Source organism: Morus notabilis, unplaced genomic scaffold (genome assembly GCF_000414095.1).
Source record: "Morus notabilis unplaced genomic scaffold, ASM41409v2 Scaffold80, whole genome shotgun sequence".
Classification (NCBI taxonomy): Eukaryota; Viridiplantae; Streptophyta; class Magnoliopsida; order Rosales; family Moraceae; genus Morus; species Morus notabilis.
Genome location: NW_010368059.1, coordinates 42,485 through 70,445, shown reverse-complemented (window position 1 = coordinate 70,445; position 27,961 = coordinate 42,485). Strand labels below are relative to the sequence as shown.

At 32.0% G+C, this 27,961-nt stretch overlaps 2 protein-coding genes across 3 annotated transcripts; one reads left to right on the top strand and one right to left on the bottom strand.

Moving 5' to 3' along the window:
- Positions 1-1,552: 1,552 nt before the first annotated feature.
- On the bottom strand, positions 1,553-8,784 carry LOC21394125 (methyl-CpG-binding domain-containing protein 7). 2 transcript variants are annotated; one of them, XM_024176405.1, is made up of 10 exons: positions 8,364-8,784; positions 6,935-7,060; positions 6,010-6,123; positions 5,417-5,542; positions 4,470-4,583; positions 3,840-3,980; positions 2,961-3,065; positions 2,479-2,607; positions 2,256-2,393; positions 1,553-2,172 (listed from the first exon to the last, which is right to left on the bottom strand). In XM_024176405.1, exons 1-10 carry the CDS (start codon positions 8,553-8,555, stop codon positions 1,957-1,959), a joined length of 1,401 nt encoding a protein of 466 aa, XP_024032173.1. In that variant the 5' UTR covers positions 8,556-8,784; the 3' UTR covers positions 1,553-1,956. The 2 variants fall into 2 exon arrangements, with proteins under 2 accessions (XP_024032173.1, XP_024032174.1); XM_024176406.1 differs by lacking the exon at positions 1,553-2,172 and having other exon boundaries at positions 2,298-2,393; positions 2,475-2,607.
- Positions 8,785-17,759: 8,975 nt separating this feature from the next.
- LOC21394123 (zinc finger protein ZAT8) lies at positions 17,760-18,631 on the top strand. Its single transcript, XM_010114607.2, has one exon. It carries the CDS (start codon positions 17,848-17,850, stop codon positions 18,445-18,447), a length of 600 nt encoding a protein of 199 aa, XP_010112909.1. The 5' UTR covers positions 17,760-17,847; the 3' UTR covers positions 18,448-18,631.
- Positions 18,632-27,961: the final 9,330 nt, after the last annotated feature.

Genomic DNA, 27,961 nt, shown 5'->3' with positions numbered 1-27,961 from the left:
GCCCACGTGAAAAGCACGCAACTTTACAAATTTTATTTGTGAGCTTCTCTGGTGGATCAAGAAAAAAAAATTACCGGTAATTTTATGTTTTTGTCGTTAGATCTGAATTAAAAACTGTCTTTTCTGTATACTTTTTTAATCTAATGTGATTTTGACCAGACCTAATGGTCAGAAATAAACCCTGCTGATAGAGAGGCTCTACCAGAAAAAAATCTTAAATTTATACATTGAATTACACCACACTATTCAAATTTCAATTCTTGCGCGAATCACATCTTTATATTAATAGGTGTTTAAAACATTATTACGTCAATTAATAATAAGAGATTATATCTAATAATAAAAAATAGTAATTCATATGTCACATCAATTAATACACTAAAATTTTAAAATTTAAATTTGAGTTGATGTTCATAATATTACTCATTTAGCCCTCGACAGAAGCAAGGAATCCGAAGTTTGTAAATGTGAGTATTTAGAATTCTTTCATTGGCTTAAAAAGAATGCCTCAGGTAGCGCGCATTTACTGCTGTCATAGATTAACGTTGATTTTTATTATAGTTTTTTTGTGTGGTAAAAATCACATTAACTTTGAATTTATCTCCTATTAGATTATTCTGCTGTGATCTAATACTTAAAATGCATGCTAAGATAAATATTCTACTCAAAAGTTTCCCTATTACATCTACGGTGCAGCCTTTTATTTTATTTTTTATTTTTTCATTTTTAATGTTGCTTACTGCATCATGAGATGGACTATGATGGACCATGCTGGCAATGGGCTGATAATCTGCGACTGTTGGGTAAACGAATGGCATGATGGGCCAGCCCAGGGCTCAATCCTGTAAAATTATGCTCCTATCCGTAGATTACTATACAGTGTTTGTTATTATTTTTATTTTTTTTTATCAAAGCATAATGATCATGATCATAAAGTTTCAAATCATTATTACAATAATATTTATCATTTTATTTTATTATTATAAAGTTGCAATATTTATACTCCCACTCGTAGATTATTATATATATCAATTTTCATCAATAATGATAATAAAAAATATAGTTTTGATTATGTAAGGATAAAAATATGGTCTACTTTAGATATTATTCTAAATAAAAAAAATTATAGACATATTTAGAAACAAAAACTATATTTAGATATTACTGTAAATAGCCTTTCAAAAGTTACTCTTTTTTCTCTGTTTTTTTTTTTTTTTTTTTTTTTTTTGGGTGCATGTGTAGAATTTACGGATCTAAGGTACTAGTCCCAAGTGATGGTAAATTTTTATGCCTTCTAAACACGAGGAAAAAAAAAAAAAAAAAAAACTGTCGACAGATTGAGCATTACGGGTAATTTCAAGTCATTACACATTAGACGTCATGATATGATATAGCAATGTAACTATTTTGTACGAAGCTATTGACAAGTAGAAACCTTTCCATAAGAGGATCAATCTTCCCATACCAATATTATGCAACGAACTGTTCCTTCTTCTTCTTTTTTTTTTTTTTTTTTTTTTTTTTTTTTTTTTTTTTTTTGCGTGTGTGCGCATTCAGTCCTCAGTAATGGAGTTGACAAAATGATGCTACAATAATAATAATAAAAAATAATAGAAAAAAGAACGAACGTGTAGAAAGATCCAATAATAAATCTGTACATGAGATGAATTACCCTCTCCTCAGAAGGATCATAATGAAATACTGGTCAACTTTTCTGCGTGCTGAGATTGGACTGATTTCAAATATGCATATATGCAAAAGTACCAACTCTTCTAGATATATTCCCCGGTGCAAATGCGTTTAACTTCTATCATATTTACATGTACCCATGAAAACTACTTGCACCGCAATATTCTAGAATCTGCTAAAGCTGTAAGTTGGCTAGGGGCTGAAACAATAAAAGCCACGGAAAAATTTGACAAAACAGTCATACCTCAAAGACCTGGTTTATAAGAGCTAATTATCATTGAGGGATGATATAAAGGTTTCAGACCACTTTTGCTTTACAGATTCCAGGACCATAGATTCGCCGATGAAGGGAGTCCACATATCTCCCCCAGGACCAGCAAGAACCCAATTCATAGTTGATGGCGGGAAGGCAGAATCATCCATTGCGGCTTCAGCTTTCTCCCCAGAATTGCTTTTCTGCGGAGTATCAGAATGCTCCGAGGACTGGAAAAGACGCGAGAATGAATATTGTAAAAAAGGACAGAACAAATGTCAACATAATGAACTGCAGAACTTAATGAGCTTACTGTAGGATCACTGCCTGGTGTGACTTCCTTTGGCGGAGTTGCATTTTCTTCAGATTCTTTTGGGCCTCCAGTGGCAACTTTTGGGGAATGATTCTTTCCATAGACATTTTTACTCTTAGAACCAGATCCGCGCGAACGCTGAAATTGAAACACAACTGTATCGGTCAGGGATCGAAAGGGAATCAAACGAGTATTGTTTATTTGTTTCTAAAATCGAACCTACGTGATGCCTATTGGGATGTTTGAATGCCTTGAGTGGCATTGTGCACTCCTTTTCTTCTTTTTCTCTTAGGTATCTCTCAACAGCTATCAAGGAGCGGAATTGCTGTCCAGTCTCTTGCTCAACATAGTACTGCAAATAAAAGTGAAACCGTAAAATTCTCCAGTTCCTAGATGGAGTAATATCTTTATTTATTAATAAAAAAATCAAAAGGAAAAACAGAATTCTCATGTCTTCGCATTCAACAATAGGTATAGTTTCTCTATACGCATAACGCATGTATGCATCCATCTATCTATTTACGTGCAAAGAGCATACCAGTACACGCACTAAGAAAATTCGTTACAGGTGCAAAATTTTACCTAGCTCCAACAAATAAAAAAAGGGCAATTGCTGAACCTTCAGCAAGTACAGAACATGATAAAGCCAGAGTAGTGAGCGACAAGGAACAAGAGTAGCATCTAAAATCTTGCATAGAAACATACCTTGTCAACCGCAAAATCACGGCGACGTTTCCTTCTCTCAATGATCCAACCATCAGGTAGTATAAAGTTTGATGTCGTGCCAGGGGTACAAGGAGTAATTTGCATCTGCAGTAGTATTGGCACTGTCAATGAGAATTTCCCCCCTATAACTATTATCATAATGACTCGGAAACATTCTTCTGCAATTTGAATTTCCAATGATCTGAAACTCAATAAAATTCATTAAAAGATTCTTTCCCACAAGATCCTATAGCTTACCAGATGAAGATACTAAATTTTAAACCATCAAAATTAGAACCCTTCAACCCATACATGTTAATCCCATCAATTGACTTCAACAGCTTAAAATTAAATGCATAAACGCGTTAATGAATGATACACAGAGTAGCACCTGTATGCAGTGAGTTATCTTTCAAACCATGGGTACCGCGTAAGAAGAAATACTCATGCAACTTTTTGCTTGGTGTATCTATCATCATTTAACCGATTGCAATTTGATGCACTTTGTTATACACTAGATCATCATTTAACCGATTGCAATTTGATGCACTTGGTTATACACTAGATGAGTCTTTTTTTTGGGTCTCGAGTTATGCTGTTCAGGTTCATTGTAAAATCCTCCAGTCCTTCCCAACCTTACAATTGCACAATCATGGAATGCATCTGTGGGAAATTTTGGAGGCTACTAGAGGATGCAAACTTGATGTTGATGGGATGAGCAGGTTCTGAAGCCTTTTTCCTTTTTATTTTGAAGATTTTCTTTTTCATCAAGACAATCTCTAAGGCCTTCGCCTCAGAAAAACACAAACCAAATTGAATTTAAGGCCTTTTAGCGGTTGCATTCATTTTTTATCATTTAATCGTAGAATAAGATAAAACCTGTTCCACACTTGCAGCACGTTTGTCTCTTCCTTGTTTTAATGATGTGGGCGTGGATGTATTTGTGCTTCCATTGGTTAGGTGTCTCTTAACAGCCATCACCGAACAAAATTTCTTTCCCGTCCCAGGTTCAATGTAATACTGCAACATATTTCAATAAGAACATAACTGATCCATTAACTCTATAAGACCAAATCGAACAAAATAACAACCTTATGCCCATATTATATGTTCCACAATGACTACTGTTCATATCAATGATTAATTGTATAGGAAGACTAGAGTTCCTTTTTTTTTCTCCTTTTCCTTTAAGTATCTTTAGACCAATAAATACAAGTGAACAGATAAAATTTAGTTTCTCATGAAGCAATATGCTTATTAATGGAAGAACCTAAGGAAGCATTGAAATGTCGATGAACAATATTATCTCTTCATATGTACATGCATCCGTTTACTTATGACTGTGGGAAGAGCATACCAGTACATACACCAGATAAATATGTGAGAAACATAAAACTCTATCACACTCAAAAAAATGCACTTGCCACATCGGCAAGTACAGAACTTGACAAACCTTGTGCAACATAGAACAAGAGTAGCAGAGCAAAAAAATTGAGAATAGAAAAATACCTTGTCAATCTTACCAGGATTACTTCCTCCATCTCGTCGCTTTTGCTCAATCCTCCAACCATTAGGTAGTACAAAGTCTGAGGTGCACCCGGTGGTAAAGGGAATAATTTGCATCTGCAGTAGTATTGGAATTGTCAATGAGGATCTTTCTCTCTATACCTAATCATTATAACTTGAAAATCTCTTTCTGATGTGTATTGGATTGCCAATGCATTAATCTCAAAAACTTCTTACGTCCATAATAACCTTCCCCCCGTTATCCTATCATAAGTGCTTATACATCCAGAGAGGCTTAAAAAATCAAGAATATGCTAATTTTAAACAATCAAGAGCGTGTGTGTCAATTTCAACAATTGACTTCAACAGTGAGGATCAAATGCATAACCATCCAGTCCTTCCTCTCTCACAAGCACCTAGTATGTACCATCAAGTGAATGCATTATAGGCAATTAGGCACTTATTGAAGGATACTAAAGGGTGCAGAATTGATAGGGCATATGAGAAAGATTTGCAGCTTCTTTTCTTCTCTCAATAATTTCTTTTCCATCATGACAATCTTTTAGGCCTTTGGTGTTATGCAATCCTGTCCAGATTTTAATGCAAAAACTCCACATCAACCTTCTGTTGATGAGATCTAACCTCCTGTTGTTCCTCAGTAGCTCAGTAGCAGAGCAGATCCATGCATATTGCATTTTATAGACTAATTTGTATGGGGGAACTTTTCAGAGGCACAAAGATAAGAAGGCACAAAATCCATTTTAACAATTACCTTTTTTTTTAATTGACATTAGAAGTCAAAGAAAACCAGATTAGACCATAGGATAAATGAAACCCATGGTGATCTTCCTCGAAGTAAAGATAAACCATATCCAATTAAATCCTTTAGCGACTGCATTCCTATTATATAATTTAAAAGTAGAGCAATGTACTTCCAGTTCCAGACTTACATCAGATTTGTCGCTTGCTTCTTTTGATACCTCGGGTACGGACATATTTGTTTCTCCGTCTGTTAGGTATCTCTTAACAGCTGCCATCGAACGGAATTTCTTCCCGGTCTTGGATTCAATATAATACTGCAAGATACTTTACTATGATAAAGGTGCTTAAAAAGCAATATAAGATACCATGCAAGAACTTCCAACAATGTAACCATAACACAAGTCCCACAACGACTACTGATCAAATCAAGATTAAAATTATAGCAAGACGAGTTGCTAATTATTTTCAGGAAGTAGCACATCTAAAGTTCTAAACTGCACCATCTATTTTAAAAAGTGACAAATGCTGCATAGATCACATGATTGCATCACAAAGAACTGAATTGTCAGCTTTCACCAATGGTATGATCTCTATAAATGCATGCATCCGTCTATCACAGAATGTGCAAAGAGCATACCAGTAGTACACCAAGAAAAATATGAGAGAGGCGTAAATATCACCTCGCTCGAGAAATGCAATGCCATTGGCAAGTACAAAACATGATCAACTGTGTATCAAAGAACAAGATAGCAGAGCTAAAATTTTGAAAACAGAAAAATACCTTGTCAACCATACCACGATACATCCCACTGCTTCGTGGCTTTTCCTCGATCCTCCAACCATCAGGTAGTACAAAGTCTGAGGTGCTCCAGGTGATAAGGGGAGTAATTTGCATCTGCAGTAGTATTGCAATTGTCAATGGGGATCCTTCTCATTATACCTAATCCTTATAACATTGAAAACCTTTTCTTCTGCAAACTAAATTACCAATGCATTGATCTCAGAACTTTTTGAGTCCATTCTAAACTCTTTCCCCCTGTTATCCTATCATGGGGGCTTATACAAACAGAAAGGCCTATAATAATATATGCAAATTTTCAACAATCTAGGTTAGGACCCATCAAGCCGCGCATTTTAATTTTAGCAATTGAGATGAAACGTGTAATCCCCCAGTCTTTCCTACCCTCACAAGCACCTAGTATGCACCATCAGGTGAAAGAATTATGGGAAATTTGGCGCTTATTGAAGGACACTAAAAGGGTCCAAAATTAATGGGATGTATGAACAAGTTTTGCAGCTTCTTTTCTTTTCCACCACAAATATCCCTTAGGCCTATGGTTACATGCAGACCAGATGTTAATGCAAAATACTCCAAATATAATAAGAAGTGTTTTAATGAAACAAGCTTTAAAAAACAAAAACAAAAAAGCAACAGCAGATCCATACAGATTGCATTTTATAGACTAATTTGTGCAAGAGAATTTTTAAGAGACACAAAGATAAGAAGGCACATGCCTCCTTTTTAACAATCTCTTTTATTTCACTGAAATTAGAATTCATAAGACAACCGGATTAGACCATGGTATAGACAAAGCCAATGTGATCTACCTGTAACAGATAAACCAAATCGAATCACTCCTTTCAGTGACTGCATTCCTATTTAATAATTTAAATATAGAACAATGTACTTCCAGTTCCATGCTTACATCAGATTTGTTCCCTGCTTCATTTGATACCTCAGACGTGAACGCATCTGTATTTCCATCCATTAGGTACCTCTTAACTTCTGGCACCGAACGAAATTTCTTCCCTGTCTTGGGTTCAATGTAATACTGCAACATATGTTAGTACAACATATCATATAACTCTGTAAGATACGATAAAAGAACTCACAACACTATAACAATCACACAAGCACCACAATGACTGATGTTCGAATAAAATATTAAACGCGTAGTAAGACAAGAGCTGCCTTTTATTTTAAAACATGAAAATGACTGCATATATTATATCATTGCATCATATAGAACATTTCGTAGCCATTTAGTTTCATGATGATTTTCCAAGACTGAAACCACCATCATCGCTCAAGCATTTCCCGACAAGATGGGGATAGATCATTGTCTTCGAAAATGCATAATTGGTCGGAAGCTATGCAAGATGCTAACAACCCATTGGTTCGTACTATACATAAAATCACTTCAAGGTATAAGCAAGTTGTTAAACTTTCAATGGTAGCCCTTATGATCATCTTCTATTTCTATCATCTACGAGCAAAGTATCTTACTCCGCATTCAACCAAACCAATGAAGCAGAATAAAAAAATAAAAAAAAAGTAAGCTATAAATAGTTTCTTTTCATGCTATGATTTCTGGAATAAATCAAGGCCCAAATTGTTCAGAAAAAAGGGTAATCTTGATAAATACTCTTTGAAAGTGCATGAGTCAAGATTTTTATCATTTACTCTTAATTAATAATTTTTTTAGTCAAATAATTACAAGGATATTTATTAAGAGTAAAGGGTAAAACTCCAGACCTATATAAATTCTCCATTTTAAAAAAAAAAACAATCATGGCCCAAATTAGTTGAATTAGCTCCAAATAATAGCTCAAAACTCCGGGTTTTTCTTTGTCCTCATCTTTTCTCTAAAAAGATAATACTAAAATAAATCATCAATCCACAGTCACCAATTCAAAGTTTTTCCCTCCGATGAACAAAAAATGACTCTATGCAGAAATCTGAGGAAGTTTTAAACTAAAAAAAGAAATGTCAACCTAATAAAGCACGCCATTAATTAAACTATGATGCTTAACCCTGCCTGAGTACACAGAAACGAACACAAATGCAATCATGCAATTTTTTTTAATTTAATCCTAATACATCAACCCATGCATGCTAATCAAGAAACAAACTAACCAATACCACTGATACCCTGCCTGAGTACACAGAAACGAACACAAATGCAATCATGCAATTTTTTTTAATTTAATCCTAATACATCAACCCATGCATGCTAATCAAGAAACAAACTAACCAATACCACTGATAAAAAAAAAAAAAAAAAAAAAAAAAAAAAAAAAAAAAAAAACTTTAAAAGATTTGTTTTTTTTTTTCTAGAGAGAGACAGAGAGTACCCTGTCGACTCTGCGTGGGTTGGAAGGGCAACATGCGCGAGGTATTTCCTCAACTAACCAATCATCAGGCACTTTGAAACCTGCTGGCGTGGAGGTGGAGCCCACCTTGTGATGATCCGACGATTCGTCGTCTTTGCGTGGCGTTACCATTTGCAGCGGAACCGCCTTCAACGGTGGTGATTTGCCCTTCATTGTCCTCGGATTTGGCCTCACCGTCACTCTCCTACCAGTCTACCACACCATATAACCAATGTATCTTTATAATTATTCGCTTCGATTTTCGTTTAAATTATTCGCATTGTTCGAGAATTCTTCAGGTCTGATTCAATTCGGAAAGGTTTCTGTGAATTGAGGAATGTTAAATTTCTCATTCTAATCTTCAGCACCGGAGATTACGCAGAGCAGAGCTATAGCGCGCCACATATCACGTCACTTCCACCCAAATTGCAACAGACAACGCAACAGTAAAAAGGGACTATTATTGGGTTCCTTACTACTTCCAAAGCCCCGTTGAAATTTTTTGAGGCCCATGTTTTATGCAGGACATAAGCCTGGCCCATTATATGAATTCGATCTATAGAGTCTAGAAATGTGTGTAAAAGTAAAACCAATCAATATGAATATCGAGAGTGGATGGTTGACCGCCGCCCCCTTGTTCCTGGAGGCTCTTTGGCCTGGGAGGAGTTTGCTATCGTAACCTTTTCTCCCGGTGTATGTAAAAAAGAGTGACGAACCCATTTTTGTTTGGTCATAGGTTGATCCAAAGAACGAGAGTTACCAAGTAAGCTAGGCAACTATCTTTACCCCTCAACCGATCTTACCTCAGACATGCCAACATTCAATACTTACTCATTGTCCTGAGACAGCTAATCAAAATGAATACGGCTTGAATCCGGAGATGTTTGGTTCATAAATTAAAATTATGTAATTAGAATTATTTTTTATTTACGTATATTTTTTATGAGAGAAAATACTATAATAAATTATGAATCATGATTTAAATCATTATTTGAATCCTACAATTAAACATCCCTTATCTTTGAGACTACCCTTAGGACTCTATAATCATTAATTTATCAGTGTGTGACTGCTCAAAACAATGAACTTTTTTGCTGGCCAAAAAAAAAAAAGTTCTTTGTTTTTTTTTTAGCCAGTAAAAAGGTTCATTGTTTTGAGTAGTCAATTATTAGTATAATAAAACTCAATTTTTGAAGGGTAATTAAATATACAGTGGTAATTTTACTCTTACAAAACTAAGAGAAATTGTATATGAAATACATTAACAGTACACTGTAATTAGTGTATTACAAAAGTTAAGAACAAAAAGATACAGGAAGTGGGTAACTGTACGCAAGTAGTGTCTATCTAGCCATTTTACATTACATCGTTCTTTTTTTTTTTTTTTTTTTTTTTTTTTTTTTTTTGTTGAGAATGAGGGTAATAGACAAGTTAAGATAGCAATAAAAATTAATACGCCATGATTATAAATAGGTCAGTTAAAGAGTAAATACATATTTACACTCAATTAAAATTACAAAATAATCCCTGTACAAAAAATTGCAAAAGAACCCCATTAATTCCTCTCTTCTATCGCGCGCTCTCTTTCTTACTCTCAGACTCTCTCTCCTCAATCTCTTTCTCTCTCTCTCACACACACACACACTCTCTCTCGTGGATCCGCTCCACGGATCTCCTTTGCAAGCTTGCCACCATGAACATTTGAACATTGGTTTCACGAAGATCTACAACCATCAGCTTTGGGAGGAGCTTTCCGTCGCGATGAATTTCTCGTCATTTGTCGATGATCGGAGACGCTGCCGTCGTCTTCCTTCGCAGCTCCGGCAACAGCCTATAGAAGCAACATCTCACAGCTCCGACGATGGTTTTTCATCGGCCCGGTGACGGTGACGAATTCGTGAGCAACAACGTTCTCTGTCAGAGAGAGTGAGAGACGACGGAGCTTAACTAGATTCGCAATGGAGGAAGCCGACTGTCGATCAGATGGAGCTCGAGTGATGACCATTGACGGCGACGGCGGTAGCTAGAAGCTCCGACAATGGCAATTGGGCCGCTGGATTTGAAAAAATAAGATAAACAGGAAAAATAAAAATCTTACAATGAAGGATAAAATGGGAAAACAAAATAGTTAAGGCCTATTAATTTTCAATGTTGACCTATTTACTACTAATGGTTTTAAATGTCGGCCTATTTATTCTAATTTCTCTTTCTTCTTTTTTTTTTTTTTTTTTTTTTTGTATTTTTTTTTTTTTTTTTTTTTTTTTTTTTTTTTTTTTGGGTATTATCGATTGTGTTGGTAACTACTGATTTAAATTAAACATGTTGAATTTAACTAGCAATATTGCATAGACCCTATGTCATAATCGGTGAGAAATACAACATGTTTAATGCAGTGTCAATGGGGCCCTATTTCATAACCAACGAGTATCATTTTTTAATGCAATGTCAATGTGACCCTATGCCAATGAGTATTAGAGCATGTTTCATGCAGTGTCAATGCTAAATTTTGGTATCAATATAATGTTATTTTTTGGACTATTCGTTCATATGTTAAGTTTTTTTTAATATTAAGGATTTACATCTTTATTAAAATTAGGTGGATGACTGATTTTGATCACTTTTTTCATTAATTGCCGCACTTTTTTAGTTAAATGTCCATTTTTTCGTTTTGGGTTTTACAATAGTCAATAACTGATGTGCCCAAGTTAATCATTAATTTACTAATGATTTATCAATCTCTTTTTTAAAGTTGTTTAAAAATTAAAAGTTTGTTTTTTAAGTTTAAAGCTTAATAGTTATGAATAAAAAGTAGTTAACATTTGAACTATTATGCACTGAACCACAAAATTAAATAAGACGTCATTTTTACCCTATACTTTTCTCAAATATATAAATGTTAATGACATTTATATTGAAGATGATTTCGTAAACGTCCCCTATTATGGATTGAATGAATGATTGAGTAAAAAAAAAGTTGTTAATTAAGAAATTTCCTCCAACCAAATATATTGATTATTAAGTTAGGATAACTAGCTAGTAGTCTGATTAGCTAAAGAAAAAATAAAAATAAAAAAGTAGCTAGTACAGTAACAATTTATTTAATATAAAAAAATCATTCAATCGAGTGCAAAGGAGGAAATTTGTTTGTATTTCCAAATTTCTTCTCGTGTGGGCACTAGTACAGTAGTAACCTCACACAAACAAAACATTTTTTTTTTAAATAGCTTCATTTGTCCTAATTCATTCGTTTATACACGTACTTTACACAAAAGCATCAAAAGTACAACTTATTGTCGAATTTGCATTGATGAGAAGGCTCGTTAACATTCAAAAGTAATGTCTCTTTCGTTTTGTTGATTCGAGTTTAAAATTTGAATTGAGATGTAATTTTATGTGAGAACTTTTTACTGTAACAAAAAAGTTAGATGTGACTGTTTGTGAGAACTTTTTACTGTAGCAAAATTTGAATTCTAAACTCGAATCAACGAAACCACATAATTCTCTTTTGAGATTTAATTGTGAAAAAAGCCTCAGCAAGTTTACAATTTTTTTATATAAAAAATACACATAAATTAAAAATAATTCTAAATCATACTTCTAAATTTATAAACTAAACGTCTAAATATCAGATTCAAATTCCTAGCGCCACCAATAATATTTAAAAAAAGGGAAAAAGAACAACAACAAAAAAAGCACATGACTCTTGATAAAGTTGGATTAAAAAAGATGCGCTCGAGTGCTGATTGGCTCAAGTTAATTTGGCCGTCAAACAAAGACTTTCGTTGAAGAATTTCCACGAACTTGCCTGTTGGCCATACTACAAAGATTTCTGATTTAGATTTTCTACAAAGTACCAATGAAATAGTAATATTATGGAATCCGAATATATAGAAAATAAGCAAGAGTATAGTGTACTATGAACCTAAAGGTATTTAAGACCCATTTAATTTACTGATTTGAGTTTTTAATTCAAATTGAGATGTGACTTTATGTGAGAATTTTTTACTGTAATAAAAAAATTAAATGTGACTGTTTCTGAGAGTTTTTTACTGTAATAAAACTCAAATTCTAAACTCAAATCTGTAAAATAAACGGAGCCTTACTAATGCGTTTGGAGTGAGGATCTATGTCATGATTCGGATCATGACTCGTGACTCGCTACAGTGTTTTCTCTCATAAAAAATACACGTAAATTGAGAATGATTCTGAATCCATAAATCAAATGTCCTCGTGATAGGAAATGACCAAAATCATCAAATAGGTGCATAACTTGAACTAAAATTTTGGTTGGATTATCCAAAGGGGTACGGATTTAAAAAATAGGTAAATGAACTTGTCATTATATATCAGCCACGTATTTGTAATAAATACCATGCATGTAAGGCAGAAATAATACAAGAGCCTTCTTTCTGAAAAAAAAAAAAAGAGGAAAGAAAAATGGAAAAGTCTCAGAACCATGCAATATCCCGTGTTTAGATTAGTATCTCTAAAAAGAAGAAAGGAAGGCGCTTAAAAGAATCTAAAAATCAACACGAAAAGAGAGAGAGGGACACCTCAAACTTAGCAGAGCAAGCGGGTCTCTCTCTCTCTCTCTCTCTTTTTGGAGTAGTGAGAATGTATCAAAAGATACAATGTTTTCTTTTATTCATGGTAGAAAGAAATCCAACCAAGTATAAATCATGTGATGTAAGAAAAACAACACGAGATTTATTTAACTGCCTTGAAAAAAAATTAAAAAAGACATAAAAATTCTAAGATCATAAGATTATTGAAGATATTATTTCGGACCTATAAAATATAAAAATATAAGAGAAGGTGTAAAGATATTAATACTGAAATGGTCCAATACCAAGGACACATGTTGATTGGTGTGATATATATACTCAAGTAAAAAAGAATACTTTATAAGATGCGATGTTCTTATTTTAGTATACAATATATTTTTTATATTTTTATTTATAATTATACTTTTATTAAATGCAAGTCTTGTGTTAAAATATAATTATTTTTTATACTGTTTTTCTTCTTTTTATTAAAAAACGATTCTTATAGCTATATATAATTTATGGTATTAATTGCTCATACATAATATAGAACTATTCTTTCCTTTTATAAATACTGTTTTTCTTCTTTTTATTAAAAAACGATTCTTATAGCTATATATACATAATTTATGGTATTAATTGCTCATACTATATTATGGAACTATTCTTTCCTTTTGAGAGTTATAAAGTAGTGTCAGTTTTTTTTTTTTTTCATACGCCAATTCAAAAAAAAGGTTTCAATTATTGGTATTTATATTATGAATTTTTCTAAATAAGTTATCAAAAGTCTCTTTTATGAAAATTATAAGTAATTTATCTGTATAAGAGTTTCAAAAGTTATTTTATTAAGTTTTTGGCTCTCGGTAGTTTAAAAGTAATCTATTATATATTAGGGTCGATAATATAGGTCATGATACGATAACACGAATTGAAAACAGCATAAATTTTGTAGGTTAAATAAATAAATAAAAAGAGACCCATGTCATATTTGGGTCGACACAAAATTGACACGAAAAATACGGGTCAATTTTGGGTTAAACCTATCTAACCCAAACACGGAACGAAATTCATAAAAAAAAATTAAAAAATATATTTTTTGTTACATATTTTAGATTTTATTATGAATATGTGATATCATGATAGTTATTCTTAAAATCTTATACTATAACTTGCTCAATTTTGATGGATGTTATCGTATTTTAAAGTGGTATGAATTTTAAGTTATTTCTAATGTGTAAAAAACTCAATAAATGTATGTAATATTTGTGTCAATTTCGGGTTCATGAGTCATTTTTGAGTCGTGTTATGTTTGGATTAACTGTAAATTTAGAAAAAAATAATCAAAACATGACACGAATACGAGTACATGTGGCACGAATTACTACTCCTATCTATTATTATGTCTCTTTTTATGAGAGTTTCACAAGTAAAGATGAATTTTATTATTATTGTGCATACATGTGGTTCTTAGTAAACTATATCTTCTGTTATTTATTCTCTTTTATTTTCATCATCTCGGCAACATACTCTGAATACAGAATATAAAACGAATGGAAGGATTTTTTCTCTTCCTTCCTCGTATATGTTGTTCACTTTTTCTTAGTTGAAATTCACCACTTTGCAGGATCTTTTCAACCATGTTGATTGCTATCCTTCTTTTAAGATAAGTCTCGTTATATTTTTTCTTTTTTATTGTATTATTATTTACTATATATTTTATTTTCTATACTAATTATGCTATTGGTGATCCCTAAGTATTTGCTGGTGCGTAATTCTTTTCCATTGTTGCTGCTATCTTATGTCTTTTCTTGTTCCGGACAATTTGGTTATATGATTTTACTCTTTTTTTTATTCGGGAATGGTTTGGTTTACATTAATAGTTAGATCTTTGTCTATCACGGATCGTCTTTGTATTTAGAATACTTTCTACCTATCCTAAAAAAAAGTTAGTTGGTGTTATATTATTTTTGTTTGGAAGGAAAAAAAAAAAAAAAAAAAAGGCCAGTAGCTGTAATTAGAATTTTGACTATTTGTTTGAACCTTTTTTTTTTTTTTTTTTGTATAATGAGTGGAAATTTTTTTTTTATTTGTTATAGAATTGAATGGAAAATGTGTTGCACAATACAACGACGCAGACTCACAATATACACGCAATGTACCTTTTTTTTTCTTCCTTTTGCTTATAAGCCCTCTTTGTCTGCCCGTAATGGGAACTAAAAACTAGAAAAAGTATACACAGAGAGAAGATTTGACGAGAAATACAAATATCTGCGGTTTGCAATGAGAAATTTCAGTTAGAAAGGTAAAACTGCTGCAACTACAAATTGGAAAAATACTCTAGAAAAAAAAAAGTAAGGGAAAAAGAGAAAAAATCAAGTGGGTTGGATTCTGAAAGATCAACTTTATGAGATGTTTGTTTTAAGAGTTCGTTCTTAGTTCTGTATTATAATTCTTAGTTCTTTAAAATATTTTTTTTCTCTTAAAAAATTTAAATTTAAAAAATTAAAATAATAAATCGTGATTCTGAATTTATAAACCAGACTTTTTAAGGGCTTATTTAATTCGCTGATTTGAGTTTTTAATTTAAGTTAAGATGTGATTTTATGTAAGAGTTTTTTATTGTAGTAAAAAAATTAAATGTAATTATTTATAAAATTTTTTTATTATAATAAAATTTAAATTTTAAACTTAAATTAGTGAAATAAATGGAGCCTAAAACACTCAAATTAATAAAGCCAATGATCTTGAGGGTATATCTGTCCTAATAACAGAACTGCTGAGTCTGAAAAAACCCAGTGCACTTTTTAAAGAAAAGTACGCGGTTTGCTTCCGCCGTAACACATAAAACATCGTCCATAAAAATATTTACACGATATTCTGCATGTGACGAAAGGATTGCGCGGTGGCTGTGTTACCTGTGTAGCAGGACGGGAAAAAAAAATAAAGACAGAGAAATTGTTGCGGCGTCCTCTTTATTCTTATTTTGTGAACTGCATAAGTGGAATATAGCCTGGGGAAAAAAAAAAAATAAGATTATTTCTTTTCCAAACAAAATATCTATATATATTTACTGGGCAAATGAGTAATTGCGATAGGTATCTCTCTTTTTCTTTTCTTTCTTTTTCTGTTTTTGGGTAAGAAATGAGCGGCCACAAGCACTTTTTTTTTTTTTTTTTTTTTTTTCTTCCTTTTAAGAGGGGCCATAAGCACTTGCCTATGAAAACTCGGGTTTACTGGAATATAGATAAGACGGTGTGTGCCACACGTGATGTGAACCTTATTTCATAGATTTTATCCAAAACCTATTTTTCCACATGACAATAATGCCATGAACCCCAAATGGAAACACAAGAAACATTCAAGAATAATGTCTCTAATGCCCTACAGTCATATATACTTTTCTTTTTCAATTTAATTTGTTGATCAAAGCTTAATAAGAAGTCTGTAACGTAATTAAAGGAATGGGTGAGGAAAAAAAAATGGATTAGAAAATCCAAACCATGAAACATGCAGTAATTGTCCCGAAACTTCACGAGCAAACTATAAGTTGTTTTTGACTACAAGCACTAGAATTATAGATAAGAGCGATATTCAATCATAAAAAAGAAGTATGGAGTACTATAGAAACTTAGCGTTGTTGTTGGTGCGTTAAGCATATATCTTGTTCCACACGAACAATTTAAAAAGTATTCCTTTTTTTTTTTAAAAGACGGTCAACACAAGCTAACTACTATTATTATTATTATGAATAAACGGAAAGAAATCTGAAAGGGTTGAAAAGGACTCCGTTACTTCGAGAAGTAAGGAATGGTAGGTACTTGGAAGGTTGTAGTGCCGTTTCGTGGAAAATCGTAATATATCCAGTAAAACGCACTACGTACGTTGGTGCTTACGAAGCATATTTCCTACGTTCTACGCTTTTACAGTGTGTTTCACTTCTGCTGACTCGCTTCCTTAATCCCCACTAGCTTTGTAAAACCTTTCATACTCAAACCACTAGCTTTTTATGCTCATGATCTCACGCGAGTTCGTAGAGCGTGGCGCGCAAGCTCCCATTATTATTTGTTAAATGTCCATATCAATTATGAATGATCACTTTTCTTTCTCTTTTTTTTTTTCTTTGATTGAGATATACATGTAAATTACTGTTATTATCTTCTATTTTTAAATATTGTGTTTTTCAAAAAAGAAAATAATATGGACAAATTTTTTTTAGAGCGTTCTCGTAATTTTCAAACGAAAACTACTAGAAAGGAAAAGAAATTCACTAGAGAAAAAAAAAAGCCAAATAATTCTTTAAAATGTTTAATTAATGAAGTATTCCTTTGCTAATCATTTATTTTTTTTAGAAAAAAAAAGAGGAATATAATGTAAGAATAAGAAACGAGGCTGAAAATAATAAGTGTGGAAGAACAAAGAAGGAAATGTGAGAAAAGGAAACAAGCCCAAAAACAATTTTTGTTTTTTAAAAAGGAAAGTAAAAGGAAGCGCGTGTCCTTACTCGAATGGCGCGACTGACTTGGCATGGCGAATAATAGAAAGTTTCTGGAATTGTCAAAAAGCGTAACTCGCAACTTAACATATTCGCTCACCGCAAAAGACTTGTTCACCAAGTTTTGCTGCTCCAACGCGGTGATCAAACGCGGTGACGCACGCTTTTACGAAGGCGGCAACACACTCAAATAGTCAATACCCCCCCACTTGGACCACGCCATCCGCTTCCTCATTCCCCAAGAAACCCCGAAGGGCTTATCCGTCATTTCAAAATCCCCACGTCAGCAGAAAGTCAAAACTTATCTAACTCAATCAAAGCATCCCGTCCTTCCCTCTATAAATACCCCCAACACTCATTCCCTTTTAACGGCATCAAAATTTGCGTCTAACTAACATTTCAACAACTTGTTTGATTTACGAGTTCAGCCATGAAGAGAGGAAGAGATTTGGATTTGGACACGGCCAACTGCTTAATGTTACTGTCGAAAGTCGGCGACACAAAAGCCAACGTTAATGATAAGGTCGATGATAATCACTTCGTGGTGATCAAGAACGAAACAATATCGCCGGGTCGAGTTTTTACGTGCAAGACATGCAACCGGGAGTTCCCGTCGTTCCAGGCGCTGGGAGGGCACAGGGCCAGCCACAAGAAGCTGCCGAAGCTGTTCTCGGCCGACGAAGCGCTGTCGCCGGCGGCCTCGCCGCCGAAGCCGAAGACGCACGAGTGCTCCATCTGCGGCCTCGAGTTCGCCATCGGGCAGGCCCTCGGCGGACACATGAGGAGGCACAGACAGCAAGTGGCAGATCACCATGATCAGCCTGCAGTTGCACGTGACAGACAATTATCCCATGATCATGATGATGATGATTATAAGGCGGCGGCACAGCTGGTGCCGGTGCTGAAGAAGTCGAGCAGCAGCAAGAGGATTTGCTTGGATTTGGATTTGGATTTGCGTTTGGGGCCTCCTGGGAGTCACTATAACGACTTGAAGTTGCGGTTGATGGGTCCCACTTTGGCCGGCTGTTAATTCTTTAGTTATTCATTCAGATTACATACATGTTCATATATCATCAGTAGGTTTTTTTTTTTTTCCCCCTTTTTTGTTGGGTCTAGTAGTACTTCCGGATTCTTTTATAATATTTTGATATATATCTTTTGTATTGATCATGTTTATATTGGGATATAGAGAATTGGGGATTCCTTTTCTTCTTTGCGAGCCGGTTTTAATTTTGATTGATTCCTATAATCTCTTGTCGGTTTAGTTTTATGTTTTTGTTTTAGATTAATTCTAGAAATAATATATCGTGTTTTTGTTAAAACAATATGGATATCCTATTGAATTGCTCTTGTCCCACCTTCATACCAGAAAGTGAGAGAAGGCTCCACTGAAAGAGAGAGGGAAACAGAAAGGAAAAGGAAAAAGGAGCATATAATAAATTACCTTACGTGAAAATCTTATGCATAATAATTAGCAATAATGGTTACGGAAAAACAGGGATTCTACGCGTTTTAGCGAAAATACAGATATAGATCATATACGTACATATGTACTGTACCTCATTAGTAAACTCATATATAAATCTCAAATTGAATTATTGTGCGTACGCATTAATTTCTCGGCAAGAAAATCAAGATTAATATATTAATTGAAAGTTGATTCTGCTTCACTCTTAATTCTTATCATTTATAAGTGTAAGTTTAAAGTGTTTTATTTTATAAATAAATAAATTTATATATATTATAATATTATATGTTACTGGAAATTAAAAAATTGACGTATAAAGATAACAAAACGGTGTGTGTAAATTAGCATTAAAACAATGAAAATTAATCTTATATTTTATTGTGTTTTATGTGATTGTATGTAGGTCGACTGTGGTTTGATATATAATTCAATTTAAGATGAATTACGATACGTGAGTTTAAAGTAGAAGTTAAAAATTTGAAACGGAAAAATTCATGGATGGATTCAATACTAGCTCTTTTTCTTTTTCCTTTTTTTTTTTTTTTCCTTTTTCTAAATACGAAATTAGCTTTTACTTCCCATGTTTCTTGATTAATAGTGCCTAAAATTATTACCCTCCAAGAGAACTTAGGCAACGTCTATTGACAAATAGCTATTTGGAGGGACAATTAAGGAGACAAATTAATGTAACATATGTTAACTCATGTCAATTAGACAATCTTTAATGCAAATAATAATGCCAATTGTATATTTATCATCAAAAAGTGTGATATAGTAGTTATTTTCATTTTTACTCCAATGCATAATGTTATTTGAAATGTTAAATTTTTTTTTTTTTTATAATTATTAAGCTTTGAAAGTTGTAAAAATAAACTTTTATGTTTAAAATAATTAAAAAATGTAAAAGTTACCATGATTACATGAAAAAGTAAACATTTCAACTAATAGCAATTAAATGCTAAATTTCTCATATGTTATACTCAGTGAGAAATTTGCCACAAAACATAGCACATGAAAAATTTGGCACAATAAATAACATTGCATTGGAGAGTATTTTTTGCATTCAAATGCTAAAATTGCAATTGGCACATCAATTATAGCATATGTATTATACCTTTTCTTTTAAAGGCCTAAAATAAAATATAAAAGACAATAAAAAATTACGTTTCTTTATTTATTTATTTTCTTATACAACGAATTCTATAAATACTGGGTTCAGTCATGGTGATGATGAAGATGAACCTAGAAAGACCAGCCGAGATATGATTATGAAATTTTTGCTTTGCGCCATCCCGTCATCTTAATGCATTTTTGTTGCCGACTTATTTCGACTTTCTCTATTTCCCTCTCGGCATAATCAAAATAAGGGTTAATCAAAATAAGGGTTGAAGTTCCATGGAGAGAAAACAAAAAAAAAAAAAATTGTCATAATCTAAGAAGGAAGTAAGTTTGGGATATATAATCAATAATCTCTATCGCTGGTGGTTCTACTTCTATAGGGCGGTCTTGAATCGATGACATTGATTATTCTCCTTCTTCATGTTGTATTTCGTGCAGTAAGTTCCAGTACCACTCTATAACTTGCTCTATTTCTTAAAGAAGAGTCAATAACTGATCTTCTACGTAATCTCTTCCATTTCCTGGGTCGTCCACTAACGTACACGCTAAATTCTTATGTTTTCCATGTGTAGTACTTTGAACAAAAAGAAATCTACCAAATGAAACTTCTTATCTAAATCAAATTTTTTTATAGGCCTTTTAACTTGACAATTTTACTAACTTTGATTTCGATAAGAATTAGGATTCCTAGTATATGACTAACTCTGATTAGGGTTTTTTTTTATCTTTTTCTTTTTTTCCTTTATTTTTTTATTTTTTATTTTTTTTTCTCTTGATTAATGCATATGCGCTTATTCTATGTCTATCAAAATTAAAATGTAAAGATACGCCATTAGTTACGGACTTCTAATACAACTTTATATATAATACTTTTTCTTTAAAAAGCCTAAAATTAAATATAAAAACTGATGGGAAAATTCCATTTCTATGGATTTTTTGTACAGCGAATTCTTTGAGCACTTAAAAAAAATTTAGTACTAGGTTCAGTAAGAGTGTACATCTTTATCAATATATAATACAAAATATTAAATAAATCCAAAAAAATAAACATATCATATATAGATATCAGGCCCGTTTACTTCGCTAATTCGAGTTGAGATATGACTGTTTCTGAGAGTTTTTTACTGCAGTAAAAAAGTGAGATGTGATTATTTTTAAAAACTTTTTACTATAACAAAACTCAAATTTTAAACTCGAATCAGTTAAATAAACTGAGCCATCGATTATTTGAGTACTCATAAGAGAAGTACTTAATCCTATATACAATTTCTCATAAAAGACAGACTTAAACAGAGAGAGAAAAGAGACTTTTTTTTTTTTTCACTTCAAGAGAAGAGACTTATGCATGATTTTTCTCTCCCCTTTTAGATGAATACTTTGTTTGCATGAATATTACGACCAGTACTAACGCGCAAGCCCTTAATTCTTTGTTGCGCAAACGCGCAAACGTACCGGAAAAAAGCAGCTGTTTATTTAAGATCTTGAATATGGTGGATTCTATGACATCTAATAAGTCCTCTCTCTCTCTCTCAATTCAGCAAAAAAAAGTCCTCTCTCTCTCTCTCTCTCTCTCTCTAAATGACTACGTCTAATAATTCTGTGTTGCAATACTACGTGTTACCGAGGTGCATGATATCAAATTCGATATTTATATTGCAATCTTATATCAATTACTTGCGAAATATGGGAGGGTGCTTGGAATTCCTAAAGCTACTAGCCAATATTATAAATACCCATGGCCCTCGTGGGCATAATAGAATTACAAAGTTCTTGACAAATCAATTGATATCATATACATATCGAACGTCAGCATACAAATATACCCCCTAATTAATTAATTATACATAGCAACTAAGCATATAATGTTCGTCTATATATCCTACCTACCTTTAAGATATTATGATAATTACATGAAGCGCCGTTAACAAAATTCTTTTTGGAATACATAAGAGCAGCTTGTTATGCTAAGGAAAGAAAATAAACATATATAAATCTAGAGGTGTTCATCGAATCCGTCAATTCGTCCTATCTGTATAATTCAATTTAATCCGACGGACCGAATTGGATTGAAAGAATTTTGTATTAATAACGGATTAAGATCTTTCCAATTTAAAATTACAGATTAGATGTGATTGAGCATTTCTCATAATCCACCAATCTAAAATATATATATATATATATATTTTTTATTCTCTATATTTTTAAATAGCGCATAATGGATTTTTGTCAATTATTGATAGCATGCATAATGGATTTTTCAAGAACTTGAATTTTATGTTACATCTTGTGTCAAATACTTAAATTTCATGTTAGATTTTGTGTTGTAATGAGCAGATTTTGTAGAGCCATTTTCATTTTAGATTATGTTATGTTTGCATTTAATTTTGTTATTGATTTTTTTTTTTTTTTGAAAATATTGAACATAAAGGGGCTATAAGAGTCAAGGTACAAAATGTAAGTCGATCTGTGGAATCTGTTGTTTTCGGATTGGATTGAGGATTGATAACGAGAGTTAAGATTTTCTCAATTCGCAGTAATAGATTAAATTACGGATTGACTCCTAATTTGCACGTGTAATTCGGTTCACAAACACCCTACTATATAACTTAGATGGAAAAAATAGAAAGAAAAAGCGACGATCTTTCACTTAATGTATTTAGTAAGAATTTTCTCTCTAATTCTTTAATTGAGTATTAGAGATTACAAATGGGGTTATTTGAAAGATTTAAAATCATTTAACCGATTTGAAGGATTTAAAATCTTTCTAGCTGCACTTTTTTTTCCCTCAATTCTCTTAACTGAAAAACCATAGATCTAAAAATCCTTCAACTTTTCTTTCAGATCAAACAAGCCCTATGACACATGTATTTTTTTGTGCTCTACCAACAATACATTATACATATTCTAAAAGAGAGTCAGATTTGTTAATGTTTACTGTACAGTGTTATGAACAGTATTTTCCCTATTTTTTCCTCATTATTTGAGATATTCCCGTGTGTATCCTTTTACACTACTGTACAGTGTTCTCCCCATTTTTTTCCTCCTCATTTGAGATATTCCCATGTGTATCCTTTTACATTGAATAATTTATGTGTTTTTATGTTTATGCCCTTTTCTTAATTTGTTGTTGCTTGGGGCATTTTTATCCTTTTATTGATTAAAAGCCTTAAGGGATGTTTGTTTCATGTATTCATCTCTGATTCTGAATCATGATTCATAGTTCTCTACAGTATTTTTCTCTCACAAAAAAACACACGTAAAACGAAAATAGTTCTGAATCCATAAACCAAACGTCCACTTACTCAAAAATGGAACTTAAAAAAAAGAAAAAGGAAATAAAAGAAATAATTAATGTGGGATAGCTTTTTCAGTTGTTTTTCTGGCGAGAGAGAGATGGACGTGTAGGAAGTTGGTTTATTTCTGCTGAGAGAGAGATAGAGTGATTTGTTCATCGTGTATTTTTCCGTTTTGCTAGAAAAATGGTTTTTCCTCTTCTTCCTTCACTGTCTGAATTTGGTTGTTCTAGATGTTGGTATTTTTTTTTTCCTTCTCTCGGTTTTTCAGATTTTTTTTGTTCTTCAAATTTCTTTTTCTTCTATCGGTTTTGAATATTGATATTTTTCTTCATATTTCTTTTCTCCTTTACAAATAGGGTTAATCATGTTGCTTTTCTTATTCTTTTCCACCGCCGAGTTTTCTCTTCTTGCCTTTGAAATCTCTTGCTCTCTCTGTTCCCTTTTCCATTATTTTCTTATATTTCTGCTCTATTTTCTTCGCACATATATGGATTTCTTTGCCTTTTTTTTAAAGAAATTTTCTTCTTTTTTTTGCTCTTAAGCGAACGTTTTTTTTTTTCAATTCTATTTGTTTTTTCACTGAGTCTTCTATTTGTTTCCATTTTTTTCTTTTACATTTTTTTTGGTGTTGCTGGTTTGTTCTTTTCTCTTTCCATGTTTGTTTACCATACATGTTCTTCGCTGGTATTTACGTCTATTTGTTGCGGAAAATTTTTATTTTAACAAAAAAATTTCCCTTTACAGATGAGGTTAGATCCATCGCCTAAAATTTTATCATCTTTCTTTTGAAAGCTCTTACTTTTGTGTTCCCTCTTTCATCATTTACTGATTTAGTTTCTATTTTCTTCTATAATGATATTGTTTCTTTCTTAGATATTTCTCCGAATAGTTTAGTTTTTTTCTTCTTTGACTTTATTTTTTAAAAAATAATATGTGTTCAATTTTGAGTTAATTTTTTTTTCTTATTTGTATACATTTAGTTTTGCATTTCTTAAAATTTCTTTCCATGATTTAGGTTCTTTTTCTGGAATATTTTATTTTAAGAGGGTTTGTTTTCTTAGGGTTTTCCTTTAATCTTTTTTTAAGAATTTTCGTTCCTAAATTTTTTGGTTTTCTTTTTCTGGAATATTTTGTTTTAAGAGGGCTTCTTTTCTTTGGGGTTTTCATTTAAACTTTTTTAAGAATTTTCGTCCCTAATTTTTTTTTTTTTACTTTCTGTAAAATTTTTTCCCTCATTATTTATTTATGATTTCTTATTTTTTTTGTTGAATATTTTATCTTGAGTTTTCTTATGTATTAATAAGGCTGATTTATAGTATATGTATTATTCTTATAAATTTACAGGTATATATCATTTCCTCCCGTTTTGTATAACAGATATCTATTATCTTACTGTCGGTAGTTTATTGGTTTTGTTTTGCGGTGAAAGTCATGCCTTATGATACCTGTCATAATATATTCATTATTCTAACTGATTTTATTTTGCAGCAGTTTGAATCGGAGATTGAGCAAAATTTGTTAATATTATGTTTTGACACGTATATGTCATTATCTTTAGTTATGTTTAATCGAAATCTGATTTCTTATTGTTCGTTCTTTATTGGTTATATTATGTGGTGCAATCCATACTTCATGACACATGCCATAATATAATCATCACCTTAATTGATATTTATTTGGATGATTTTCTGTCGGTCTTCCATTAAAATTTTAGTCACTTTATGTATATATATTGGTCTTTATCTTATAATCGTTCTTCATATATTACATTATATCCTTCTTATCCTTATTTATTTTCTTACAGTTTCAAAATATTAATGGTATTAGACTTTTCTTACTATTTCTACTGCGTCTTGGATATTCTGTTAATACCTTTCCCTTGTTGAGTTTTTAACGTCGAGTTGTTTTGTCTGCCTCTCTTTCATGTGCCATATTTGGTCTTCTATTACATCTGTTCTGTTCAGTATCCTTCTTTCACATAAGTACTATATTTGTAGTATTTATATGTGTTTCCTAGTTGTTTTAAATATATATAAATATATTTTGGATTCTAATACTGCATGTGTATATATTTATTATACAACATTATATACCGCAACAACGCACGATTTTCTTCTAATAGAACAAAAGGTAATAATATAACATATTTATTAGAAAAGGAAAACAACAAACAAATAGAACTTTGTTCTGAAGTCTGCTATAGATCGCCAAATATGCAACGAATTTTTTTAGGGTTACAGACAAGTCCTGGAGAATAATTATATAACAATTAATACCTGGTCAGAGTGGTTTAAGAGAGCTCTGAAAGAAAAAATAGCTAAAAGGAGAAATAAAAGGGGCATCATACCAGATTATCAAAACGCATATGTAATCAACAAATTGAAAATCTTCATGATAATATTCTTCGTCATCTCATCTCAGCATGATCTTTTTCTTTGCAGTCGTCCTTGTCCTCATTTCTAGCTCCTTCCTGTGTTATAATATTGACATTTAACATATTGGGAGTACTTTCATTGCAATATCACATTCTTTATAATCATCGCGGACCTCTTTACAATATCCATAACCATAACACGTATAATCAACAAATTAAAAATCTTCGTAAAGAAATATAAATATTCAAACTAAGGGTGTGTTTGGTAGATGAAATCAGAACTATGATTCTAAATTATAATTCAGAATTAGTGTTTGTTTACAGTGATTTTGAATTAATATTTGGTTTAGATGATTCTGAATCTGATGTGATGTTTTAAATTAGTTTAAATAATGATTCTAAAACCACCTCATTCTTGATTTAAGGTGATTTAAACCTCTGATTCTGAACCATGATTTCAAAATCATGATTTGAATCTAAACTCATAAATTATAGTTATAGTTTTAAAATTATAATTAAAATCACCTTAATTTAAATTCTCGTATCAAACGAATTCTAAAACTTTGAACAATATATAAAACAATAACACTGATGGGTAAAACTTTCAAAAATACATAAAACAATAAAAAAAAATATGTTATATTAACTTTCAAAAATATATAACACTGATGGCTAAAACTTTAGGTACACATTAGAGTAACTATTAAAATTAAATTTAATATAAATACAGGGACACGCTAACGTGTGTGGATCGTTTCAGAATGTCAGCCACTCGTCTGGTTGTGATTGGCGACAAATTCCAACAACAGAAACGCATTTGATGACGTAAGATTGTGCAGAGGTCTAACTGGGCGAGCGAGAAGGTTGCACCGGTTATTAGTGGTGAATACTGAATATTGTACTGTTCACTTGGTATTTCTGTAAATAAAATCTCTTTCAAATGCATTATTGTCAATTCAACCTTGTTTAATGATATAATGTTATTAATGTATGTATCTGATGACGTGTCAATGACGCAGTAACAATGGTTGCGCGGCGATTAGGACGAAGGGAGCTCGGTAACAATTTTTTGTTTCAGAATCAATTTGTTATGGGGAAACGTGCCAGAAACTAGCAAGTAAGAAAAGAATTTGACTCCGTTCGCTTTGTAAATTTAAATTTTTAATTTAAGTTAAGATGTGATATTTTTAAAAACTTTTAACTATAATAAAAAAAAATTAGATGTGACATTTTTTAAAAATTTTTAACTGTAAAAATCTAAAACTAAAAACTTAAATCAATAAAATGAACGAAGCCTTCATAACTTTACTGTTAGGTCTCCGATTGATGCGATTTTTCTTTCTATGTGCTCGTAGCGACAGAACCGAACAAAACAAGATACATATTGACTATATTATTTTTGACAGAGCATTATCAAATTCGGTAGATATTCTACTGTTTGTATAATATATTGTAGAACGATGACCATATATTTTTAAAATTTCAGGCTTATTCATTTGCACCCAAACTCAAAAAAAGTTTGAACTCAAGTTACATTTTATTCAAGTTATACATGTTTTTTTTGTAAAATTTGAGTTTGAACTTGAGCTTTAACTTAAGTTTATGGCTAAAATTTGAGTTTGAACTGACTTTTAACTTAAGTTTAGGGCTAAAATCTAAATTCAAATTCTCTATTCAAGTCAAGTTCCTCAACTCAAACTCAAGTTAATGAACATTATTTTTTCTATTCTTTAAAATGCCATAACTTTTTCGTTTTAATTCCGATTGAGATGATTTTTTTCTATGCGTTCACAAGGAAGAGACGAATAAAACCTCACTCATATACCCTATTAAAATTTTCCATCACTGTTGAGTTTTTATTAAAATGCTATCCAAATACAAATTCAAGTTTTGACTCACCCAAACACAAACTCAAATAGATTCTCAATAAACCATAACTCAAATGTACACATCCAAATACAAACTCAAATTAGAGTCTCATCTCAAACAATACTCAAATACACCTTAACTCAAATCAACATCTTAACTCAAGTCACCCTAACTCAAAAAATGTAAATGAACACAAGCCCTTCATAACTTTACCGCAATAACTCTAATTGAATCGAAATTTTTTTTCTATGTGTTCGTATCGATGAGCCGAATAATACAATATCTGTATTGATCACCATATTAATTTTCACAGAGCACTGTCATATTCAGTAGATATAAAATTGCACATGTAACGTGATGTAAAACAAGGTTTATATGTTTTGAAAAAGTTAAAATTTGTACGTTGGATATTCAATTG

Excerpts from the sequence above, each read along its gene's own strand:
- LOC21394125 (XM_024176405.1), bottom strand. The coding sequence starts at position 8,555 with ATGAAGGGCAAATCACCACCGTTGAAGGCGGTTCCGCTGCAAATGGTA. Across the intron at positions 7,061-8,363 it reads ACCCACGCAGAGTCGACAGG|TATTACATTGAACCCAAGAC; the intron begins GTACTCTCTGTC and ends CATATGTTGCAG. Across the intron at positions 4,584-5,416 it reads AAGCAAGCGACAAATCTGAT|ATGCAAATTATTCCCTTTAC; the intron begins GTAAGTCTGGAA and ends ATACTACTGCAG.
- LOC21394123 (XM_010114607.2), top strand. The coding sequence starts at position 17,848 with ATGAAGAGAGGAAGAGATTTGGATTTGGACACGGCCAACTGCTTAATG.